The 24,698-nt window shown below is 48.0% G+C and overlaps 1 protein-coding gene across 4 annotated transcripts in view; it reads right to left on the reverse strand.

Moving 5' to 3' along the window:
• Positions 1-4,892: 4,892 nt before the first annotated feature.
• VANGL2 (VANGL planar cell polarity protein 2) overlaps positions 4,893-24,698 on the reverse strand; it is a 40,972-nt gene continuing 21,166 nt past the window's right edge. For 3 of the 4 annotated variants that reach the window (XM_053369155.1, XM_053369157.1, XM_053369156.1), the window contains exons 3-9: positions 15,598-15,873; positions 14,486-14,606; positions 12,238-12,845; positions 11,561-11,697; positions 10,084-10,219; positions 9,415-9,646; positions 4,893-7,534 (exon numbers count right to left, since the gene is read on the reverse strand). In XM_053369155.1, the coding sequence (XP_053225130.1) occupies positions 7,274-7,534; positions 9,415-9,646; positions 10,084-10,219; positions 11,561-11,697; positions 12,238-12,845; positions 14,486-14,606; positions 15,598-15,668 (1,566 nt within the window). In that variant the 5' untranslated portion in view covers positions 15,669-15,873 and the 3' untranslated portion in view covers positions 4,893-7,273. Of the gene's footprint in view, positions 7,535-9,414; positions 9,647-10,083; positions 10,220-11,560; positions 11,698-12,237; positions 12,846-14,485; positions 14,607-15,597; positions 15,874-17,472; positions 17,637-24,698 lie in introns of those variants that run through there. The other variant, XM_053369159.1, reaches the window with a different exon arrangement.

Here is a 24,698-nt window from a genome sequence, read left to right on the forward strand (position 1 = left end):
AGTGTAACAACATCACTGGGGTGACAATATTAAAATAAAAATTTAAATACAGTGGCACCTTGGTTCTTGAATGGCTTAGTTAACGAACAAATTGGCTCCCGAACTCCAAAAACCCAGAAGCGTTCCAGTTTTTGAACGTTTTTCGGAAGCTGAACGTCTAGTGCGGCTGTCGGCTATTGTTTCCGGGGCACCTGCGTCAATTGGAAGCCGCAACTTGGTTTTCAAATATTTTGGGAGTCGAACGGACTTCTAAACTGGATTAAGTTCGAGAACCAAGGTACCACTGTATTAAATTTATTAAATCCTGCATTGCAGGGATAGATGATTCTCAGGGTCCCTTCCAACTCTGATTCTATACTTTGGTAATAAGAATTAGGGATGGGATGGTGCCCCTCTGTACATTTATGTTTAGTGATTTTTCTTATTGTGTTGATATTTGCAAAAACTTGTCCTTTTGGGTTGCAAATGGAAGAGAGAAGGGGGACAAACTAAACATCTTCATCCACCCCTTCTACCCAACCTAAGTGCATAATTTGGAGCTAAACAATAGTAGTAAAGTTTGTATAAGAGTGTCCAAACATTGATGTCAATATAAAGATTTTTTCCCCTGAGCAACGGACATGTACATAAATACATATATATGAGCATGACATTCCACGTGCTCACTATGAGCTGCAGGCAAGTGGGGTTCAGATAATCCATAAATCCCATAAACACCTTACAACTATTTGTGAGGAATTTGCAGCCAGCCCCAACTCCCACTGCACCTGGTAGCCAGCCCCCACTGGCCACATTTGGCACACTTGAGAAGGGGTTCTGTATGCATATAGATGTACATGTGGGATTTCAAAATGCATCCTCGTGTAGGGCCCCCTTCTCCCACTTGCTGAGCGCAGGGATGGTGCAGTCCTAGGCTTCAGAAACAACCCCCAAGCCAGCCTTCAGGGCATGATATGCTGGAAACCACAGGAGTGTTCTTGTGCTCAGATCCTGCTTGCAAAGCTTCCCAGAGGCACGTGGCTGGCCCCTAGGAGAACAGGCTGCTCGCCTAGATGGGCCATTGACCAGATCCAGCAATGCTTCTCTTAAGGGTCTTCAAATATTTAGCCAACAGAATAGAAGCCCTCTTGGATTGAAAAAAATCTGTATGGGACATACTCTTGCAGAGCAAGCAAACCAGTGAGTTCAGTAACATGGCATTCAAGGCTGCTCGGAGATCCTTGCAGTTGCAATCCAGCTATTATAAGCACAGTCACTGGAGGGTGTAAAGATGTGTAGAAGCAGGAATTAATTGAATTTCCATTGTTTCGTGTGATAAGCAATAGATAAAAAGACTGCTTTGACAACAGCCTTTTAAGGCTGATCCTAAATTCCTCTAGGGATATCTTTTTTCCAGCTTCAGTAAATCTGCCAGCATGGATGAGAGCTCTTTTCTTTTTCAACTCCTCCCCTCGTGCTTTTGGGTTTTGTATTATAAACCCTTTATTGCTGATATTATCACCAAAATTACAGTTTATTTAGCTGAAAATTAATTCCTTTCTGCGGGGCAAAACACCCCTGTTAAGTATTAGGCAAAAACCCCACAATTGAGCACTCATCTTTCAGAGCACAGGGCAGAGTAGCACTGGCTTGTGCGCTACTAGTACGCAGTGCACAACACCCTCAATTGCCACATTTTCAGTACACAGCCTTTGTCAGCCCTCCAAGATGTTTTAGACTCCCAGCTCCCAGAACTCCCTGGCATGATGGCCAGTTTGTACTAACTGCTGGGGCAGACGATAGTTGCGAGTCCAGACTATCTGCAGGACTCCAGGTCGGCAAAAGTTGATGTACCCATGTGCTTGGCTTCCAACTGCTGGAAGAAAAGACAGGCAAATGCCAACACTTAGGGACCAGTTTTACCCAGATTACCTTAACATATGCACACTTGACTGCTTTAATCTGTGGAACGGGAACTGATACGGGTGCCACGGGTGCTCATTCCGCATTTATATGAATTTTGTTATAGAAATCCTCAAATTTGGAACGCCCTTCCTATTGACATCAGGCGGATCCTTTTACTGTGCTCTTTTCAGTGCTTGCAAAACACACTTTTGTTTAGACAAGCCAACCCAGATACACAGAACGTTTACAGGAGCTTCAATCTGTTTTTAATTAGTACTTGACTGTTTTATGCAGTTGCTTTCACTGATAATTTTATTGTTTTCTTCCTCTTTTAAACCGCTTTGAGGTTTGTCTTTTTTTCTTTCTTTTTTTGCAAGCCAACAGTATATCCATTTTATAAAATAAAACATCCCTTTTTTAAAAAAAGGGAATTCACCCAGCATTCTGTCTCAGATAGCAAAGAGACAGCGGACTGAACAGCATACTCTGACAGCAACAATTGCAGCGCAGCCACTGTGCTCAGCGAAGCGACCTTCCAATCAATTGCTTTCCTGCTCCACCACCTCTTCCCAGAGAGATGCACTCTGCCCATAATGGCATTTAATTAAGCCATTAATGTGCTGCATTTTGCCCTGAGTGACGGCAACAAGAGCAGTCAGCAGAAGCATTCAGAGCAGCCTGCGGCTTGGGGGAAAGAGTCGTAGTTTGCTGTTGTGGATTTTAAGAAGCAGTAGGAACAGCTGTAACCGAATCAAACAAGGGCAAAATGGCAAAGGAGATTTCCACTCCCAGCCACTTGCTACCTAAGATTCAGGCCCACTCAGAACCCCATTTCTATCACAGTGATTTTAATGATGAACGAATCAATCAGAGACACCAGTATGTGTTGTGAATGGGGAACCTGAAATGCCAGTTCCACAACTAAACTCTTTGGATGGCTCTAGGCAGGTTATCACCTGCCAGCCTCTTATCTGTGAAAGTTGATTTGCAGTGCTTCTGTTATCATCCACTCTGCCTCACATTTCTCAGCAGAACAGTCCTTGATATTTATCAGGGGTCAGATTGGAGTTTCCACATTTAACTTGCAAAGGGGACTTCGGCTGAGCTAGAAACACATTTCAATCTCACACCTCTCCTGTAAATATTGGAAAGAGGGGGTGGGGATAAAGGAATTTCAAAAGTTCCAAAAGGTGTTTATTTTATTTTTTTTAAAAAATGTACAGTTTTACTTCCTAGATTTATGAAAAAAAAACCTTACTAACATTGCAATAATGCTTAGTACCACTGCAAACTGTAAAAACGAAATTTTATATATTAAAAAACAATTTTACATTTTACAATTTTCTACACGCATGCACAAGGTTTTTCCAACTCTGTCTTTAAAAAAGAAACAAAAAAGTATTTTCCTAAATTCAGTGTGTGTTTGAGGCAGGGGGGAAGAAGTTTCTATTTTACATTTTCAATATGAGAGGGGGAGTGGGTGGTATTTCTGCCACTGAAACTATGTCCTCTTGCCAAACCACTACTTGCGATCAAGCCGGAAGGGTTTCGTCTGTGACAATGTGAAATGGCAGTGAAGTCACACCTGGAAGGCCAAGATCAGAGATACAAGCAGGGACAGGTTAAATCCGCTTTCCCCAGCTCTGCCAGCAGGACTACAATTCCCATCAGCCCCAGCCATCACAGTTGTGCAATGTGAGCAGGACCACAGAACGGCAGCCTGGGAGTGACAGGAATGGCAGGCCAAACCAGCAAGGGAGCACCAGGTTGGAAAGACCACTGTATATTCAAGATCTCTCCACCTTAATGGAAGAGAAGCACCGAAGATGTGTTGCCACAAACTTGGTGCTTGCCTGGGCTTGTGAGCATTTTGTGACTTCTGGCTCGCTTTGAGCTTTTGCCATGAAGTGGCAACCACCCCTAGGAGGATGCGACCAGCCACCAGCCAGAGAAAGCACATCGCCCAAGACAAGAGAATTATTACTACACAAATGGATCACTACATAACATGCCGGAAGCCTCTTAAGAAATGGGCTCACCTGCACACATGTACATACAGAACCAGCTCTTGCTTCCTCTAAGATAGTGTTTCCCAAACTTGGGCCTTCAGCTGTTGATAGACTACAGTTCCCATCATCTCTGACCACTGGTCTTGCTAGTTAGGGATGGTGGGAGATGGAGACCCAAGTTTGGTAACCACTGCTCTAAGAGTAAACTAAGACTTCCTGAACTCATTAAACAGGTGCAGGACCCAACCCAGCCAGAGGCTACAGAGAACCCACCAGACTTTACCAATCTAGTGCCTTCCAAATGTTTAGGACTACAACTCCCATCAGCCCCAATCCAAACCATCTAAAGGGCATCAGATTGGTGAAGGCTGCAGTTGGGGTTCAAGAGGCTGCTACGTTGCTCTCAGGTCACCTTTCGGCTGCTCTGGAAGAGGTGTTAGCACCCACCAGTGCCAGATTGTAGGCTAAGCCATACAGGAGGGGTTGTGGGGGGGGAGATGTTGCCATTAGTTTAAAGCAGGTTTATGGTGGAAGTGAAACAGATATCATAGGTAGAAAAATGAAGACAAAAAAAGGGCAGGAGATGGCGCAACAGGAGGTGCCATCTGGCAGAGAAAAGGGGGCCAAATCTTCACCAGTACAACATGGGGCGGGGGGGAAATGTCCCACTAATGTAGGTAGGCCCCATTTTCAGGTTTCTGAAAGCCATTTCACAATCAGCAAGACTGGGCTTCCCAATGGGGAGCAAGCTACAGCTGGCCCCAGCAAGCCCACCCCCGGTCGCGACTGTAGCCAACAGATCACGTTTGCACTTCACATTTTCAGGTGTGCCCATTAAACCAAGATGTGGCCGAGAGGTCCTAAGTGGCCTCCATCAGGAAGTCTCCTGTTTCGGCATGTGGGACTCCATCACAGCAGGGAAAGAAGGTTCTAGAATGCTTACTCCCCTCACCCCCGGCCCCACCCGAAACCGGACAGATCCAACTTAAGGAAACATCGTTTCAAAGTCCTCCTTTAATAATTAAAATTTAAAAAGGCAGAATCCAGCCATAGCGTTGCACATTGGTTTCAACAGGAGAGATGCTGTAATCAAAGGGAATTAATTGAGAAAGTGCTTCACCTTCTGGCTGGATCGTGCTCAAAATATATATATATATAAAAATGAAACATTTAAAAAAAATCACAGTGAAATAAAATTTAAACATCACAGTGATACAATCTGACAGCCCTAGCCAGGCTGTGGCCCTCCAGTTGTTTTGGACTACAAAGCCCATCATCCACAACTAGCGTAACTGCATGGGCTGAGGCTGATGGGAGTTGTAGTCTAAAATGGCTGGAGTGGAGGAGCCTGGCCAAAGATGCCATTTGAGATTTCTCACCCCAACATCCTTACCAAACCCCCTCAAGAAGAGCCACCCACAAAGAGAAGGCTTGAGCACCTCTCACACTGCAATTAGTTTGAGAGCAACCCGACACCTACTTTTAATAATTAATTTTATTTTTTAAAAAACAACCCTAGGTAAGTTGAAACTGCAGCGCAGCTATGGAAAGAACCTCGGCAGAAAAACTCCTGAGGTATATTCCTTGTAGCAAAGGTGGGAGGGGGGAGGAATTTCTTCCAGAAGAAATAGCCAGACAGAACAATAAACATTTAATGCACAAAGAGGACGATGGGAGTTACGGCCCACTGTGACCTCATCAGGCTCTGGCGGCGGGGGCAGCCAATCAACATCTTTGTTCTTGGATTTCCCAAAAGGCATTGAGGCGGCTGGCGGAGCTGCATGAAAGCTCAAGGCAGGGTGGATGGTTGCCTGGGGAAACTAACAGGGGAGGAGGGGGCTCCTTTCTGGGATGATAAGACAGCAGCTTCACCCAGATGTTCTGTCTCTCCACCAAAGCTGTTCAAGGTGGAATGGAGGCAAACCACCCCACAACACAGACAGAAAGCAGGCCTGCTTGAAGAGCAAAGCTGCAAATTGCCCATTTCTCTCACTGGATAATTTTCTTCAGTGCAGCTATTTTAAGGGGAGAACCTGCTTTTTTAAAATAAAAAATTTTAAAAAACGTAATAGTGAGGATCTGGGGGGAAAACCCCAATGTGGAGGGAGCAAGGTTGCTCCAGAACTCTGAATTTCACGACATTTTGCTGTGGTTTTCAAAGAGGGCAGGATCCACTGGGCAGTTTCCCTGCAGAAGCCTTGTCAAAATGAACAGGAACGCCCCCCCACCCGCTCGTGGGGGCTGCCGTTCATTTCAAAGGGGCTTCTGCAAAAGAAGCAGCCTCTCACACTCCAGAAAGGGGGGGGGGTCAGTTTATAAGCTTATACCCAAGTCCTACAGAATGTAACAGCCTTCTTTCAAGTCAAACCAAGAGTCAAAACCACAGGGAAGAGTCAAGGAGACAAGACCCAGCCAGGAGACAGTTTGGGTCACCCTAGAGAAGTCAACTATTTACAACACACAGGATGTCCTTTAAAAGAGAACAGCATCTTAAAAAAAAAAGTCACCATTTTAAAAACCTCACCCCATCTCCCCCCAAAATGTGTCTTTGTGTGTTTAAAAACTTGAGTCAGAGAAAGACCCCAGAGGAAGTTGTAACAGGATGATTTTAGATCGGACTTGCAAAAATTCGGGATAGCTGGCTGGGTTGGGGTTTGGCGGGTTTTTTTGCATGTGCCACGGAATGATGGAAGATTACAAAAAATAGCAGCCATACAAGCCTACCATCCACAGGCATTTGCTTTTGTGGGACTCCGCAAAAGTCTTGTGCAAGCACAGAGAACGAGAGAAGATGGACGGCAACCACTACAACAGCATCAGGTGATATTTCCAAGGCCAGAACTGTGAGGTTAGAGTCGGTTTGTGTTCTTTTTTTTTTAAAAAAAAAAACCAAACAAACATTCAAGAAGGTTCCTCAGACCCACAACCGTGTTTGGCGATGCTGGTGAAGACAGTGAACGGAATTAGCCCTTAAAATTTGGCACCATAAATTTCAATCACTTCACTCGGGACCAGGCCAGGGGTCGGGGGAGGGTGGGGAAGATACCATTCTTTCCACTTGCACACCTTCTGGGCTCCTCGGAGTTTTGCTACCAAAAAAATATGAAAAAGGAGGTACGAGAAAAAGGGTGCACATCCACCCACCCCACCCCTCCACTGGCATTGTGAAGAAAAGTCCATCGATGGCGGCATCAGAAGATGTAAGGTTGTAGGTGCAAACTCCCAACTCCAGGAAGGAAAACTTGGTGGAAATACCTCTTTCCAAACCCCGAACTTGGAAATCTCCTCTAAATTCCTATGAAGCAGGTGTTGTGCACCAGGGCTGCTCCCCGTCGCAAATCGCTCCTCTGGCATCCAAGCCCCTAAACCCCAGATTCAGTTCACACGGAGGTCTCTGACTGAAGCCGCATCACAAACTTGTGCGACTTGGGGTCCACAAACTCCTCCGAGAGCTTGAAGAAGGGGATCTTTTTCGTGCTCACCACCAGACTGAAGTCCTGGCGCTTCAGGACAAAGACCACGCCGTCCTTCAAGCCGTTGGTCACTGGCTCCTCGCTGACGAGAGTCCACTGCTTAGCCAGCCAGCGGTCCTTATGGTACTGGATGGTGGGCCCAGCCGTCAGGTATCGCTCGAGGAAGGCCTGCCGGGAGGAAAGAGAGAAGGGACAAGTCTTAAGAACAGAGGAAGAGCCCAGCTGGATCTGGCCAATGGCCCGCCGAGTCCAGATCCTGTTATCCCAGTGGCCAAACAGAAGCCCCCAAGCAGGATCCAAGCACAACAGCACTCTGGTTTCCAGCAACCAGAATTCAACAGCATTGCTGCCTCCAACCGTGGAGGCAAAGCACAGCCATCATGGCTCATAGCCATCGACAGCCCTCTCCCTCCATGAATTTGTCCAACCCTCTTTTAAAGCCATTGAAGTTGGTGGCCATCACTGCCTCCTGTGGGAGAGAGTTCCACAGTTTAACTATGCACTCCACAAAGAAGTACTTTTAAAACGTTTGACGTTATGTTTTTACATGTGCTGGAAGCTGCCCAGAGCGGCTGGGGAAACCCAGCCAGATGGGCAGGGTATAAATAATAAAATTATTATTATTGCTATTATCTGTCCCAAATCTTCAGCTTCACTGAGGGTCCACAAGTGTTGCAAGAGAGGGGAGAAATATGTTTCCCCTGTCCTCTCTTTATATGCCCTGCATAATTTTGCAAACTTCCATCTTGTCATTAATAGACTTCTATCATGTCAAGGAATCTGTAATCTGGCTCTGAATGTGAGGGCAATATCCTACAATCCAATGAATGAAGCTTTACTTGAAGTTGAAATATGTAACCCCCACCTTCCAACTCCAATTCAACTGCACTGCCTAACACATGGCAAAAACGAAAATCCTGCTTGTAAGAGCTTAGCGCTTGTTTGCAGGCTGCAAAACCTGGGGAGGCAGTCACCAAGAAGAAGCGTAGGCCAACTTTAACAGTACTTGCAATCATGCTTCACGCTGCTAGGGGGCGCCATTGGTGTGTTTTTGGTTTTTTTTAACCCAACAGTCTCTGGAGCAGGTTATCTTTAGAACTTTCAGGCTTATAGCCCAAACAAGCATTTGGGAACCTGTTTATTGGCCCTTTACCATATATTTGAATGGTGGTAGTGCTAGGGCAAGCAGGAAGCTACTGCCCTCACTGAGACTTGACCCCATGACAACACCCCTGTTAGGCAGGCCATCTGAATGAGGGCAAAGCGCTTTTGGCTCCTCTATAGCTCAGACACCTGAAGTCAGGTTCCACACACATACACAAGAGCCTGCAATGACTAAAAATATTTATATCCCACCTTTCTGTTACACTTCAAAAAGGTGGCTACCACATTAATTAACGGAGAATAAAAGTCAAAATATAAACCCAGCCTTTCCCCAAGCCATCTGTCCCAGCTAGTGATCAGGGATGATGAGAGATAAGAGTCCAGACAGACATTTGAAGGCCCCATAAGTTGGGGGAGGTTGCCTCTGCTCTTGGGCTTTAACGCCTGACTGCCTAGGGTCTGGGTTTCCTCAGTGTTGAAGGGCACTTTGGAAAATTGCTGAGTATTATTATTGAAACAGAAGAAAAGCCATTTTTTTAAAGAGCTAAATTTGAACCTTCAAGTTCAGAGGCAGTCTATCTCCGAATGCTGGCTGGTGGGGATATGCAACCATGAGATGGGCTGCTGCTGTCAGGACAATGAACCAGGCCCAAGCCTTGTTATGATCCAGGAGAGCTCTCCTTAACTATGCCAGAAGGGCATAGCAACAACTGTGACTCTTGGACACATACCCACACCCAGATATTCTAGGTTGCATGCCATTCTTAATCCTAATCAAGGGCCATTAAAATTAATGGGCATGACTCTCTTGGGCCCATTAATTTCAGTAGGTCTGCCCCACATATAATTTAGTGGGATACGATGCAGTTTCTGTAGAAGAATCCTATATAACATTAACAAGACAGCCATTTATCTCGGCTGGCCCTCTGATCTCCCTTTGGTACCTTAGGCGTCATGTCGTGTGTGATGCAGAACTCCAGGTGCTGCAGGATGCTCTCCATCGTGTGGTACGGCTGCTGCTTCGTGGTCCTCAGGTACTTCTGCATGGCCCGGGCCATGGAGGCAAAGATGGCCTGCGCCGCCTCTCGCGGGTCCATGATCTCCCGCGGGTTTTTCTGGTCCTCCTCCTGGAGCCGTTTGATATGAGTGAAGGCTTCTTCCACAGCTACCACCAGCCTGTCAGGACAAGAGGGGCCCTGTGTTATGGTAAGCCATGGACTGCATGCTCACCTCTCAAAGACCCCTTCGCATGCTCACCTCTCAAAGCCCCAGCGAGGGGAGAGGAGGGAGTGGAGGGAAAGAATAGGAGCAAAAGGGATCAGAACATTTGCAGAAGGAAGGAAAGGTTGCCATGTGAATTTCAGAAATGTGCAAAACCAGCACAATTTCACAAGCCATTATAAAACGAATGCATTTTTAACCGATGAAACAAGTTTAGGTTCGCTAGGGAAGTCAGCACTGCACGATTTCCCAGAATTTCCATAAATTTCACAACTCTGCCTCGAGGAGTTTACAGTGCGTAATGTCAACAATAAGGACTTGGCAAGCCAAGCTCAGTTTCTTCTCTGCTGTGGGACGAACAGGAACACACAGCCACCCCCTTTTGTGCATACCTTGCGCGTCTCTTGCGCACCCTGCGCTCATGCTCAGCCTCCTCGTAGTAATACTCGTTGTGGCTGTTGTCCCTCCGTCGGGCCGCTGCAGCAATGACAGCCCGCGACTGGCTTGTTGAGTTGTTGGTTGTGTTTTCTGGAGGACGGGAAGAGAGAGGGGAGGTCAAGGCGGCTTGGAATTCTGGCCACCACCTTTTGCAATCACACATAAGAGCGCTGAGAGTTTGTTAGGAGATCCCAATTCCCCTCCTACAATTCCCGGAGTGGCTTAACAATCAATCCCTCTTTTCCCAGGAAACGTTGGGAAATTTTACTCTGGGACAGTAATGGGGGTGGGGGTGGCTCCTAACAACTCTCAGTAGTCTTAACAAACTACAGCTCCCAGGATTCTTTGGGGGAAGCAGTGACAGTTGGAAGTTGTATCATAGTGCTTTAGATTGTATGGTGTGCACGTGGCCAAAGAGGAGAGAGGAAACAGCAGTGAAGAGGCAGGCCTGTGCAGGATGGCGGGGGGGACGGGGACCAGAGGAGGGAGCATAATTCAATGGAAGAGCAGCCACTGCATGCTCAGCTGGGGTACCAACTTGAATAAAATATGGGGGGGGGGACAGGTAACCCCCACCTCACATAATTCAGTGGTACCTCAGGTTACATATGCTTCAGGTTACCAACTCCGCTAACCCAGAAATAGTGCTTCAGGTTAAGAACTTTGCTTCAGGATGAGAAGAGCGGCGTGGCAGCAGCAGGAGGCCCCTTTAGCTAAAGTGGTGCTTCAGGTTAAGAACAGTTTCAGGTTAAGTACAGACCTCCAGAACGAATTAAGTACTTAACCCGAGGTACCACTGTAAATGACATGACATGATGCACACACACCATTTGAATGGCAATGTCCATCAAAGTGTGTGTGTGTGTGTGTGTGTGTGTGTGTGTGTGTGTGTGTGTGAGAGAGAGAGAGAGAGAGAGAGAGAGCGAGAGAGAGAGCGCGCGCGCGCGAGAGAGAGAGAGAGAAGGGACCCCAGCCCCTAGGAGTTGGCTCCTATGATGCTGGGTTCAAACCCCAGCCCTCCCATTCAGAAGACCGAAGGGAACAGGTTAGAGCACTAGGAAAGAGGCTGACAGGCTGAGTGGGTCAACGGTCTGACAATTTGCAAGACTGCTTCACATGTACACCTAGCTCAGCTGGTTAGAGCACCGTGCTGATAATGCCCAGGTGGCAGATTCAGTCCCCATATGGGAAAGCTGCATACTCCAGCATTGCAAGGGCAAACAGCTCAGTGTTTCCCAAACTTGATTCTCCAGCTGTTTTCAGACTACAATTCCCATCATCCCTGACCACTGGTCTTGCTAGTTAAAGATGATGGGAGTTGTAGTCCAAAAACAGCTGAAGACACAACGTTGGGAAACACCGGACTAGATGAGCCTCAGGGTCCCTTTCCAAGTCTACGGTGTTATGATTCAGAGAGCCAGGATCGCTCACCCTCGCCAAGGGAGTACACCTTGAAGCCAGACATCTTCTTGGAGAGAACGGACTTTGGGAGGTTGAGGAGGGCCGGGTTGTAGACTGGGAAATCGTGGTAGTAGTTCTCCAGGATCCACACTGCAACTCGCTGGATGCTGCAAGGAGGCAGAGAAAGGAAAAGGGGATCCTCTAGTGAAAGGAAGCATAATTGATGGACTGTTTGATTAATGGAGCCTCCAGTGCCCGCGGCCTGTTACTTATTTCATTCATTTTAATAATATAACAATAGCAAGGATTTCATTATTTATATGCCGCCCATCTGGCTGGGTTGCCCCCGAGCCACTCAGGGCGGCTCCAAACAAAGTATTTAAAGTATTTAAAGCACAATAAAACGTCAGCCATTAAAAACTCCCCTGGAAAGGGCTGCCTTCAGATGTCAACAACAAAAAACCTTACTGAAGTCAATCAAACAAATCAATCCTGGCCTTCAGCACCCCAAAATGTGTGTTTTCATGCTCCACTCTATTCTCGTGAATGTAACATGTCTGAACCATTTTTTAAATTTTAAATTGTTGTAACCCGTCCTAGAACGTGCTGGCGAAGGGCAGGTCATTATCATCATCACCATCATCATCATCATCATCAAAACATGCTGTACCGGCACCTGTGCACCCTCCACTGCAGCCCTTCCTCACCTGAGGTGGCCGACGTTATAAAACCGGCTCGCCCCGTCGGTGGAGCGGACAACCTTGAGGGTGAAGTGGGGCTGGAGCTGCCGCAGCTCGAGAAGAACCACGGCCAGGTAGTGGACGAAGAGAAGGGCATCCACCAGGGAGACGGCGTACTGGACAATGCCCTGGTAGTTGGTGTCATGAGAGTCCAAGATCCGGACGCCGTAGAAGAGCCAGTAGGAGACGACCAGGAGGAAGACGAGCACCATGAGGAGAGCGCGGAAGACGAAGATCCGCGGGAAGAAGGCCTTGGGGCGGCGGAAGAAGAGGGCCCAGCTGCCCAGCAGGAGGATGAGGAGCTTGAAGGCCACCGAGATGAAGAGCCCCTCGCAAGGCGTCCCGCACGGCTCCAGCCGCTCCCCCCACAGCAGCTGGGGCAGCAGCATGAAGGCCAAGGGCGTGAGGAAGGAGAGGAGGGCCAGGGCCCCGCCCAGCGAGACGCCCAGGTGGCGGGAGCAGTCCAGGTGGGCGCTGTCCTCCATGTCCTTGGTGATGCGCGTGATGTCATCGTGGGAGATGCTGTGCTCAGACGTGCCCGTCACCACCGTGGTGGTCTCTCCCCAGTTGTCGTCCTGCAAAAGAAGGGAAAGGGCCAAGCAGGGGCAGGTGAGGGAGCAGGCAGACACCTCATGGTAAGACACCTTCTTGCACCAAGAAGGGTCAAGTCTTGGGGTCCTGAGCATGGCTTTCCTCTGCTACAAATAGGTGCCAGTAACGGCAGAGAGGAACAGGCCAGGTGGACCGACTGCCTTAAAGCTTCTTCATGTCTACTTCAGCAGACGGGTGCTGCTCCTCCCTTGTCTAGTCACACACCTGTGAGAGCCTGCAGGATCAGGTCAATAACTCATCTAGTCTATCGTCCTGTTCTCACAGGGGCCAACCAGATGCCTGAATGGGAAACCCGCAAGTGGGAGCTGAGCACAAAGAACAACTCTTCACGCCTGCAGTTTTCCAGCAACTGGGATTCAGAAGCATTTGCTGCCTCTGACCATGGAGGCAAACAGAGCAGAGCCATCGTAGCCAGTAGCCGTTGATAGCCTTAACACCCACAGATTTGTCCATCCCTCTTTTTAAAGCCATCCCTGCCTCCCGTGAGAGTGAGTTGAATAGTTTATGCGCCACGTGAAGGACTTTCTTCCATCTGCCCTGAACCTTCCAACATTCCACTTCGTGGGATGTCCCAGAGTTCTAGTATTATGAGAGAAGGAGAAAAACTTTTCTCTATGCATCTTCTGCATGCCATGCAAAATTTCATAAAGTTCTTTTGTGTCACCCCTTACTCACATTTCCTCTAAAGTTCCAGGTGCTGCAAAACCTTAGGAGCATCGCTCCAGCCTCTTGATCATTTTGGCTGGGCCAGATGGGACTATCTCTGTATTAAGTGTTTCATGTGCACCTCTGTCCTAATATTTTTGATCCCCGATAAGCCTATTGCCAAGGGCATTTTGATACATTTCTTGCTAACAGGTGCTTTTAACTTCAGTCGGAGCATGACGAAAGTATCTTATTGATACTAGGGCTAAACTAGAACCGTGGCCCCAATGCACTGCCCTCATCCATGGGTGGCAAATTGTGGGGGGGGGCAACTCCTCATCCTGGCACTGTCAAACCGATCTCCCTCCTCCAAGTCTTCCCCAACACTTCCCCTTCCTTTGTCTTTCAGTTTATAAGCACAAGAATATGGCCCATATCCAACTTCCATAATAAATAAATGACTGACCACATAAAGAACATTTCCATTTGTTTATAGGATCCACCAGCAGCATGGCACATAGAATTTCCCTGTCTGCAAGTCACTTTGGGTAGGAAACCTTTATCCAATTAGGAGACTCGCCAAATACAGAGCTCCACAGAATTTTAGAGTTGGAAGGGACCCTGAGGATCATTCTAGCTAGACTCCCTGCAATGCAGGAATATGCAGCTGTCCCATACGGGGATCGAACCAGCAACCTTGGCGTTATCAGCACCATGTTCTAACCAACTGAGCTATCCAGGCTGACATGCAGGTTTGCCTGCCGCTGCTTCTCTCCATTACCGAACAAAGCACATGGAAGTTCCCTGGAACATTTGCCCAGCCCAACCTCAGAATAAATCACTCACTGTTTGGGTGTTAGCTGGTTGGGAAAGCCAGCCAGGAAAAGGCGGGCAGGAGGTGGCGGCTACTGGCCCTCGTAGGGGGGCTTCCCTCTTTACTTGGCCACAAGCCACTCACCCTTTCGTCGCCTCGAGTTGACTCGTTGTCCAGCAGGGGCTCCCCAGGGGCCTGGATGGTCACCGACTTGTCCCCTCGACTCCCATCTCGACTCTTGGAACGGTGCCGCTCCCGTCGATCTCTGCAATGGGCAGAGGGGAGGAAGAGATGCACGCTGAGAACCATGGAAGGAAATAGGACACTGTCCTGCTCAGCACCTCAGGGCAGCTACAGCCCACCAAGTCCTCCATCTTGTCTTCACAGTCGCCTACAGACACAGCCCCACAGTTCTGTAGCTGTTGGACTCGCAGAAAGGTGCCTTGAACAGAATCAGGCCCTTAACCCACTGAGCTCACACATGCACACACACCATGTTTCAAAATATATTGCCAGGTCAAAAACTATAAAACTGATGTCACGATATGAGCTTCAAACCGGTTTTGGACAATATATCAATATACTGCCCAGCCTTATTGTCATGTTTGCTCATTAAACATTTCCAGTTCTTATTTACTCGAATTTAATGTGCATCTTTCTTGGTCAAATTCACTCATGAAAACTAGGGTGTGCATTAGATTTGATGGTGCTTTTGGTTTCAAGGTTCTGAAAATTGAGGTGCGCAGTGGATTTGATACGGTAATGTATAATTAAAGCTTACTGTCATCGTTTTGTAACACTGCAGCAACGGACAAATTTATATTATAACTTTTAATTTTGTTTGGAGTTTATTGTTATGAATTGTTTTAATATTAAATTTAATAATAATAATAAAATAATAATAATAATAATAATAATGCAGAGTGTACGAAGAACAGAGCTGTGTGCAAGAGTACTTCATGTTCCTCTTCCTAGACACAAGGTGGGCAGAGAGAAGGGAACCCCCTGAACCCAAGTTGCTCAGGGCTTTGTACATTAATGCAGTCTCCCAGGGCAGCCCCATACTGAGAGCTCACTGCAACAATTTAAACCACGGTTTCCCAAACTTGGGTCTCCAGCTGGTTTTGGACTACAATTCCCATCATCCCTGACCACTGGTCCTGCTAGCTAGCGATGATGGGAGTTGTAGTCCAACAACAACTGGAGGCCCAATTTTGGGAAACCCTGGTTTAAACCAACTGCTCCCCCTGACTCACCTGTGCTTCCGGGAGCTGCGGGAATGCCCGGACTTGTAGGAGTACCCGGAGTACTGAGACTCGTTGTCCATGTTGTCAGAGCGCCGCGCCTTGTAGCGGTCCACGTTGATGGACTTGGGTCTTCCAGGCCCCGGGACAGCCGCCAAGGCAGCCGCTGCCTCTTTCAGAGTGGGCTTCTTCAGGCCAAGGGGCACCTTCAGAAAGTCAACTTTCACCTTGAGGGACTCTATTTTGATTGGCTAGCTGGGCTCGTCTTAGAAGAAAAAAAGGGGGCACCTGCAGAAGGAGGGAGGCAGAAACTGCTTAATCATGCTCATCACGTCCAGCCCTCGAGACAAGTCGGGAGAGAGCATATGGTATGATCTGTAGCTGAAGGACTGGCATGCTTAATACATATGTATTAAGAAAAGACAAAGAAAAGAGGACCCCACATGTAGAAAAGCAGCACTTCAAGCTAGAACTCTTCTACCTGATATGCTAGCATTCCACCTGCAGGGTTTTGTTTTGTTTTTAATTGTGTTTGTGCAGAGGAGGGTGGGGAAGCTGGATATACCAGGAGGTCTGTGTCACACCTAAACTGACAATAAATCCAGGTGCTTCCTTCCTCCTTCCCCCTCCACCCCCATCCCCAAGAGATAAAACACCAGGATCAGGGAGAAGAGAGGCTTATCTCCAAATGTGAAGGAAGTCAGCCCACTAACCTCTTTGGGGCAGCCCTCTGGGGCCCAAATGCCAGCGGTAGGTGCAACGAACTCACATTCACACATGCACACACAGCCCTGCCCAGTATTTAATCTGTGTAGATCAGCTGAGGAGAGTTTATCATTGCCTCCCCCTCCTTCCCCCTGAAATTATCGATCTGAACATTGGGGAAGGGGACAATGTGCATTCCCTTCAGGGTGCTGCTGAACAGAAAGATTTGCACCCAGTGCTGTGTCTACTTTAACTTTTTGTGTAAGGCATTGGAGGGGGGTTAGAAAATTTTGCTTTACAGTGGTACCTTGGTTTATGAACTTAATCCATTCCAGAAGTCCATTCTTAAACCAAGGCATTCTTAAACCAAGACGTGCTTTCCCATAGAAGTGGGGGACTCAATTTACACTCAACAGGAAGCGAAACATGTTCTGCTTCCAAGGCAAAGCTCACAAACCGAAACACCTACTTCGGGGTTTGTAGTGTTCTTAATCCTAGTTGTTCATAAACTAAGCTGTTCTTAAGCCAAGGCACCACTGTATTGGGGTCAACAGCCCCCCATGACAGTGGTCAGCCATTCCCTGCCACCAATTCTGGTCTAACCCCCTGCAACGTACAAATCTCAACTAAATCATTCTGTCCACTAGCTACTGGACTTCTTTCAAGGCATCTGCCCCAGTAAGAAACCAGCCCCTCCCCAGCCTAAACCATCAACTCTTACTTTAGAAGCCATTGTCTCAGAAATAGGAACTGTGGACACAGAGATCCCGATTCAAAAAAGAGTGACACCCCCCATAATCTTCCTCAATACATTCAAGGCTTTTCTCTCATCCCCCCCCTCAAAAAAGCTCTCTCCCCATCTTCATACACACACAAAAACGCTCAGTTGCGTAGGCCAGATCTCAGTTTCACAAACAATATTTCCTTGATACCGAAAGCCCTCGCCAGCACCACGTGATTAGACAGACCCGGTTATTAGGAGAATTAAAATGGGCCTGGGCCTCTAAATCCAACCGTCTGGGTTACAAAGAAGCCTCTCCTGGAAGCGGGAACATCTTACCCCAAACAAGAAAGGACCTTACTGTGCTTGCTCAGTTATTTCAAACAGCCCTGGGGAAGGGAGGCCGAGGCAGCCAGAAGTCAACACACACACACAAATGCACAGCGCCACTTGATTATTACCAATGTTGCAAAATGACGAGCATTTCACATGACTTATGCTCGCATTAATGTTCTGCTCCAGATATCGCTTGCCTCAGAGCAAACCCAGGGTTGGAGCCAAGGCAAGGAATCAGCCATCCAAGGCAAACGCGCCCACCGCAGGGCTTCGGGACTCTTGTCCGGGCAAGTCTGGCGCTCTGGGAGGAATCCCAGCCGGCTCGGCAAAGGGGCCTTCCAAAAAAAAAACCCAACCTGCCAGATCAGGTTCTTTCCCTCTCCCAGGGGAGGGGCCAGAACAGCAGAAATAGAGGCACCTCTGAGTCGCACCTCCAGATAAAAGGTCCACAGGGTGGCAGGAATGGGGCAAGGCCCCTCGCATGGCCTGAAGCCCTGCTGCCAGCCAGAGTGGGCAATACTGGGCCAGCGAAGCAAACAGTCCAAGCTGGTAGAAGGTAGCTTTTCTGATCTGATCTGCCTCAGATTTCAGAGAGCCACTGCAGCCAGCAGGGTGAGGGTGAGAGGTCCTCAAAGTCTGGGGGCTTTGGGGCTCACGAGGAAATATAAGAGACGGTCGTGGGCTCCACAAAACAATCATAGAACTGTGGAGCTGGAAGGAACCGCAGGGACTATCTTGACCAACCCCCTGCAATGCATGAATCTTTCACTGCCCTTGAAGACAACTCAGAAACTTCAACTGCCCAGAACTGGGGCTCTGTTTAGTTCTCAGATAACCCTTGTTTTTAAACACCTGCACTGGTTAATTTCTGGACCCTATTTAAGGTGTTCGTGTTTGTGTTTAAAGCCTTAGATTCAGGCCTCCCTTCCCTATGGACCCCCTCGGGTGTTAAGATCAGCAGAGGGGGGCCCTCCTGGTTGGGGTCCACAGAAGCTCAGGGCGTGACAGCTCGGGAGAGGGCCTTCTCTGTGGCAGCCCCTAAGTTGTAGAATTCCCTCTGCAGAGAGATGCATCCAGCACCTTCGTTATTCAGCTTCTGTCAAATGCATCACTTTACCCTGGCTTTTGACATTTGAGATGCATATTTATTTATTTTTTTCTGTGGTTGTAAGTTGTCTTAAACTGTTTTAAATATTGTGTTTTAATAGCTGTCACCTGCCCTGCAACCTTAGGGTGAAGAGAATTATTATTATTACTAATAATACTACTACTAATAATAATAATAGCACCCAGTCAACATCTGCACACCAGACGCTGGGGACAGTCAACAGATGGGGGTTGCTGCCTCCACCTGCAGCCTCCCTCAGGAGTGTCCTGGGAAACACCTGGCTGGCCCTTGCATCCTGGAGGAGATACAGGCTCCCATTACGACCAAGGAAGGCAGAGGCGAGATGCAAGCATGTCATTACGAACTCTGGCCTTTATTACACACAAGAGGATCTGAGGCAGCCTTCTTGTGTGCTCTGCTTATTATCTTATCCACATCCCTCCAGTGTCTTGAGGAGAAGCCTGTTCTACCTCATCCCAGTTTGTGGGCCATCTCACCACCCTGGGGCCATCACAAGTACTTCTGTCAGCTCTTCACAGTCCAAATATGTGCCATTTGGGGGGGGGGAGAGACATTCATTCTGGCCTGAGCTAGTAAAGTCCTGGGAAGAGGAAGCAAGCAGGCCAAACAGGAGGGCTCTGCCACCTCCATTCCACGCAAGCCAAACAGCCCACCCCCCACCAGTAGCTGGTCTAGGAAAGACTCCCTCACACATATCCCAAATGATGTCACAGGATGCTGGCCAACCTAAGCTACTCCATTTTTGGTCACCAACCCTGTAACCTATTTAAACCAAATTTATCAACGCAAAAAGGGGAACTTGTTCCAAAAACAAGGTGTACAGAGGCAGGTTTTTTAAAAAGGGAAATGCAAAAAGCTGCATTCCTGTAGCCAAAGGTGAGGAGTTCTCCTTCGCCCAACAAGGCAGCTAATCTGTACAGATGTATTGTTGCTATTTGTTTCTGCACTGTTTTATTTGATGTTTTAATGTGTTGTAAACCGCTTTGAGATTTCCCTCCCCCCTTTAAAATATAAAGCGGTATAGAAATGAAATTTGTTGTTGTTCCATCGTTTAAAAAAGGTGACTAGACAATCCGTTGTGGAGACCAGAACTTAGATTTAAGGTGCCATTTGGCAATTAGCTTATATATCTTGAGTTTCTAATTCTGCTACCGGACTTGGGAGTAAGGAGCGCAGATGTGGACCTGGCTGCCAAAACAAGCAGGAAATGGGCTCTCCATGTTGTTCCTCAAATGGGTCACATGCCTCAGTGCAGGGTGCGGGTCCCTAAAGCAGGGGTGGGGAGCAGCTCCACCAGCGATGCTTTGATGGTGCCCAGCTGCTGTTTAATTACCAGGCCTTCCACTTCTCTCCTCTCAGGGCCTCCAGGTATGACTTACCTGCACCATTCCAGACTCAAAAGCGCAGATTTGTGCATGGTAGAGGGGGAGAGAAGGGAAGGGGGGAGCAACTGCAGGAACAAACAAGGCGTGTCCCATCACCCTCCCTCCCCGCAGGCCAGGCCCCAAAGGGAGATGGATTCAGCCACTTCTCTCCTGATTCTCCGAGAATCTGAATCACAGGTCGACCACCCCAGCTCACGCCCAAAACCACTGCCAAGGAGTCCCCCAGTTCAAAAGGAAGATAAGGGAGTATTACGTGCTCTGCGCAATGCCAGAGGGTTAGAGCAAAGGCCTATTAAGTTTTCTGTCGGACGAGTGCAAAAAGGGCTTTGCCTGTGGCAGGTAGAAAACTGGATCTACCTGCAGCGGGGCAAGTCAACAGCCCAATCCGGGTTTTGATCCAAAAACGCCCCTTTTACGTGCAACACACCCCGGCACACAAAGGCAAGGGGGAAGGCCATGGACCAATTAAAGATGGCGGCTATGGAATGGATCCACGCCAAGTCAACAGCACCTGCAGCTACTTAAGATAATAAAGGCAGCACACCAGTGCTTCCTTGGAAATCAAAATGAGAAAGCCAGAGACAAGGGCTTGAGGAGAGCCCTGCCACTAATTCCCGGAGGAGCCTTGGGCAAGCCACTCAATGCAAGACACACTACAGCAGCCACCCCCAGCCTGGGGCCCTCCAGATGTTCTTGATCACAACTCCCCATCAGCCCTTGTCGCTTAGGACTACAACACCTATCAGACTGATTTAGTTGAGACTGGATTAGATGACCCTTCGGGGTCCCCTTCCCACTCTTCAATTCTATGTTTCTGTGATGGATCTGGTCATCCAAAACATCTGAAAGGCACCAGTTGGCAAAGACTATGTTCCTCTAGGGATGTCAGAAGATACCTTTTACAATGTTTGCCTTTTATTATCCCTTTCATAAAATTTATATGCCACTTGATTGGAGGGGGGGAAACCTCAAAGTGATTTATTAATCCATCTAGCTCAGTGCTGTTGTAGACTGACTGCAGCAGCTGTCCAGAATTTCAGCCTGGAGTCTTTCCCCAGCCTTCCTGGAGATGTCACCTGGAATTTCTGCATGCAAAGCAGATGTTTTACTTCCAAGGTACAGTCCCTCCTTCTCCTGGCTTGCCCAGAGCTCAGCGAACCCAAAAAAACCTGAACACTGATTCAGAAGCTTTTTAAAAAATCAACAAAACCAGCATCCCCAATTATTTGGGCAGCCCTTTATAATTTTACCTTTGATTTTAATCATTATTTGAATGTTTTAAACTGCTGCTTTTTAACTGATTTCATTGATATTTTATTCTTTTTTTGAAACCACTTTGGAGGTTGTTTCTTGCAATCAAGAGGGGTACATAAATTTTACAAGATAAATGACTTTATTTTTAAACATGACTTGTATTAAAAATACTGGTTTTAAAAAACTGCAGACGACAGGCTTTTCCTTAGAAGAGGCCTTCCCCATTCACAGAAGTGCTGTGCTGCCACGTGTGCGAATCACCCAGAAGCAGGATACTCCTCCCTGCCTGCCTGTTTCAAAAGTAATTGTTTTAACTGCATTCAAAGTCATGCAACTAACAGAACAGCTCAAGCCAATTCCCATTGCTCAACCGACACTGTGCTGATCGTGCATTCCCTCAGCTGAGTCCTCCTGACTACCACCAGCCCTTTTTTATTGATCTCTTCCTCCTCATGGTCTTCAGCTTCCCCCTCCGCAAAATGGACCTCCGTCCTCCATCCCCGAGTCTGACCAGGCCAAAACACAACAGCAGCAGCAACAACAGCAGCAATAACAGACCATGCTGAGCTGCCTCAGCAAAACAGAGCCCAAACACAAAGCGCCAGAGGCCCCCCTCTGGAACAGCAGGACTGCAAGAGGCTTCAGCTGGAAGAGTTGCCCCCCCCCCCCCAGATTACAAGGCTTCCTTGGCAATAGTTTTATGGGAAACCTGGGGAGGGGGGGGGAAGAGTGTGTGTGTGTGTGGAAAGAAAGGGAAAGCTAAGAGGAGAATGAAAGGAGAAATGTCCTCAATGTGCAATCAACCGTATGGCTAAGAAATAAGACCGCGGTGCTTCTGCTTTGGGCTTAAAGACAGCAAAGGGACAGGCCAGCTCAGAGCAGGGATGAGGAGCCTCCAGATGTTGTGGGACTACAACTCCCATTGGCCAGGCTGCCAATGAGAGTCCCCAGGGGTTGTCTCCTTCCCTGGTTGAGAATAACGGCCTGCTCTCGGCATGCAGAAGCTCCCAGACTCTATCCCAGGTCCTCCTCAGCTAAATGGAATCTGACATTTTTCTGCCTGATACCTCAGGGAGCTGCTAGGTGGGCAAATCACCTGGCTTGGTCTAAGGCAGACCTAAACTGCAAACAAGAGTGTCTACACAAGAAGGGTCTTTTCCCAGCCAGGTCAGGCTAACTGGCAACCATGCAGAGCATCTTCTCTGACCAGAGGTGACTGAGCTTCACCAAGGACTCAGCCAGTTCTGCTCCCCGATATCCTGTTAACTGGAAATGGCAGGGGTTGAACATGGGGTCTTCAGCACACAGAGACATGGATGTAATTGATCACAGAGTCATGGGTGCTCCCAGTGTGAGGGGTAAAAGCAGGCAGAGCACAGCATGGGCCAGAGACACCGTACATTTACATGTATTTTCCAGGGACAGTCCTGGATTTACAGAAGCCATCCCAGGTTCTGATTTGATCCCGGAATGTCCTGCTTTTCCTTAGGACATCGCTATTTTCATCGGAGAAGTGTTGCAGAGTAGGGAGCTATGCAACCCAGAGCCAAGGAGATAAGTAACTATACAGTGGAACCTCAGGTTACAGACGCTTCAGGTTACAGACTCTGCTAACCCAGAAATAGTACCTCGGGTTAAGAACTTTGTATCAGGATGAGAACAGAAATCGTGCTCTGGCGGCACGGTGGCCCCATTAGCTAAAGTGGTACCTCAGGTTAAGAACAGTTTCAGGTTAAGAACGGACCTCCAGAACGAATTAAGTTCTTAACCCAAGGTACCACTGTACAACCTTTAAAATACATCCAAAGACAACCCTACATAGTTTTATTAGGTTTTTTATATGTTAGTAGTTGCCCAGAGTGGCTGGGACAACCCAGCCAGATGGGTGGGGTGGGTATGTCTGTCTGTATGCATATTATTATTATTATTATTATTATTATTATTATTATTATTATATAATATGAACCTATTTTCATCAGAGAAATGTTGGAGGGTGTGCATTTAAAGAACTATGATACCGCTATCAAGTCATGGCTTCTCCCGAAGAATTCTGGGAGGGGAGCCATTGTTTGTTAAGGGTGCTGAGAGTTGTTAGGAGACCCCTGTTCCCCTCACAGAGCTACAATTCGCAAGGTTCCCTGTGAGGAGGGAATTGATAAACCACTCTGGGAATTGTTGCTCCAGAAAAGGAATTAGGGGGGTGCAGCATCTCATCACAACTCTCAGTACCCTCAGTAAACAACGGTATGGTGGGGTTGTGGCCTGACTTCATGGAGGTGGGGCACATGGGCAGGCCTTATCCTGCACTGTTGCTGTGGGGTTCCCAATTGTGGGGAGGGCCTATGTGCAATCAGCAGACCTCCCCCTTCACAGAGTAGCCTCCAAAGCACAGGCAGGGAATAGGACTCATGTCACTGAAGGAAGTGGGGTGTGTGCTTAGTGAGGAGAAGAGATGGAATTTTTGCTCTTCTCCAAACTCTTTCGCCTCGAAGAGACGAAAACGGGGAATATGGGGAGAGGGGAAAGAAAGAGGACGAAGAACAGGCGGCGGCGGGGAGAGAGTGGCCTTTTGTGCAAGATGCCAGGAGGTTTTCTTGCACATATATCACAAGAGGAAACAAAAGCTTGCCCTGCAAACATGCACACCCTGGTTGCCTAGGCGATGGCAACAAGGCCTGAGAGCTTGCAGGCCAGCATCCAAAGCGAACTAAAGCAGAAGGGGGGGAGGAACTGGGGGGGAGTGCTCCCTTGCCTCCCTGCCTTCTCCCCACCCCCCTTCCAAGGTTTGTTTGGAGGGATTCAGAGGGTTTTCTTAAGAAACAATGCAGCAGAAGATGCGGGGAGGAGGAGGATGAAAAATGTAGAACAGGCCAAAGGACGAGGGGCCTCTTTGGAAAGAACCAGGGGTCGGGCATTGCATTTTCTCAATTTTATTCACAGTGTTATGCGGTGTCTATGGGGGAGATTTATGGAAAAAAGGAAGGCATGGCAGTGGAAAAGCCAAAAATAAAAAACCAAAGACGCCCTCTCTTGTTCTCAGCACCCAGCTGGGATTGGGGAGGGCTCTGATTAGGAATCAGTCCCAAAGGATGTGTGGTGGAAAATTAAGCTACATTAACGTGATTCCTGTGAGGCCCCGGACTTTGGGGTGCAGCTCAGTGGCACTGTAACCGCTCTGCGTACAGAAGGTCACTGGGAAAATATCACTTGGTGAAGCCCTGGCATGCCACCGCCAGTCAGCATAAGCAATACTAAACCATTAATTTGATTCTGAATTGATTTTAGAATGCTGTGTTACTTTTACTGTTGTTAGCCACTCTGAGCCCGGCTTCGGCTGGGGAGGGCGGGATATAAATAAAATTTTATTTTTATTATTATTTATGGCTTATTCAAGGCAGCTGCCTAGTTTCCTAGACATGGGAGGAGGTTTCCCACTGCATCTCTGAATGAGCTGTTGTTCTGGTCCAGCCCTCTCCTGACACTGGGGAGCAGGCAGCTTCAGCTGCATAGGGTGTGACTGCATGGTGCAGTCTGTCCTGAAGGAGGATTACCCAGACTTGGGAGGAGGCTGCCTCTCTCCACG

The sequence above is a fragment of the Podarcis raffonei genome, chromosome 16 (genome assembly GCF_027172205.1).
Source record: "Podarcis raffonei isolate rPodRaf1 chromosome 16, rPodRaf1.pri, whole genome shotgun sequence".
Taxonomy (NCBI): Eukaryota; Metazoa; Chordata; class Lepidosauria; order Squamata; family Lacertidae; genus Podarcis; species Podarcis raffonei.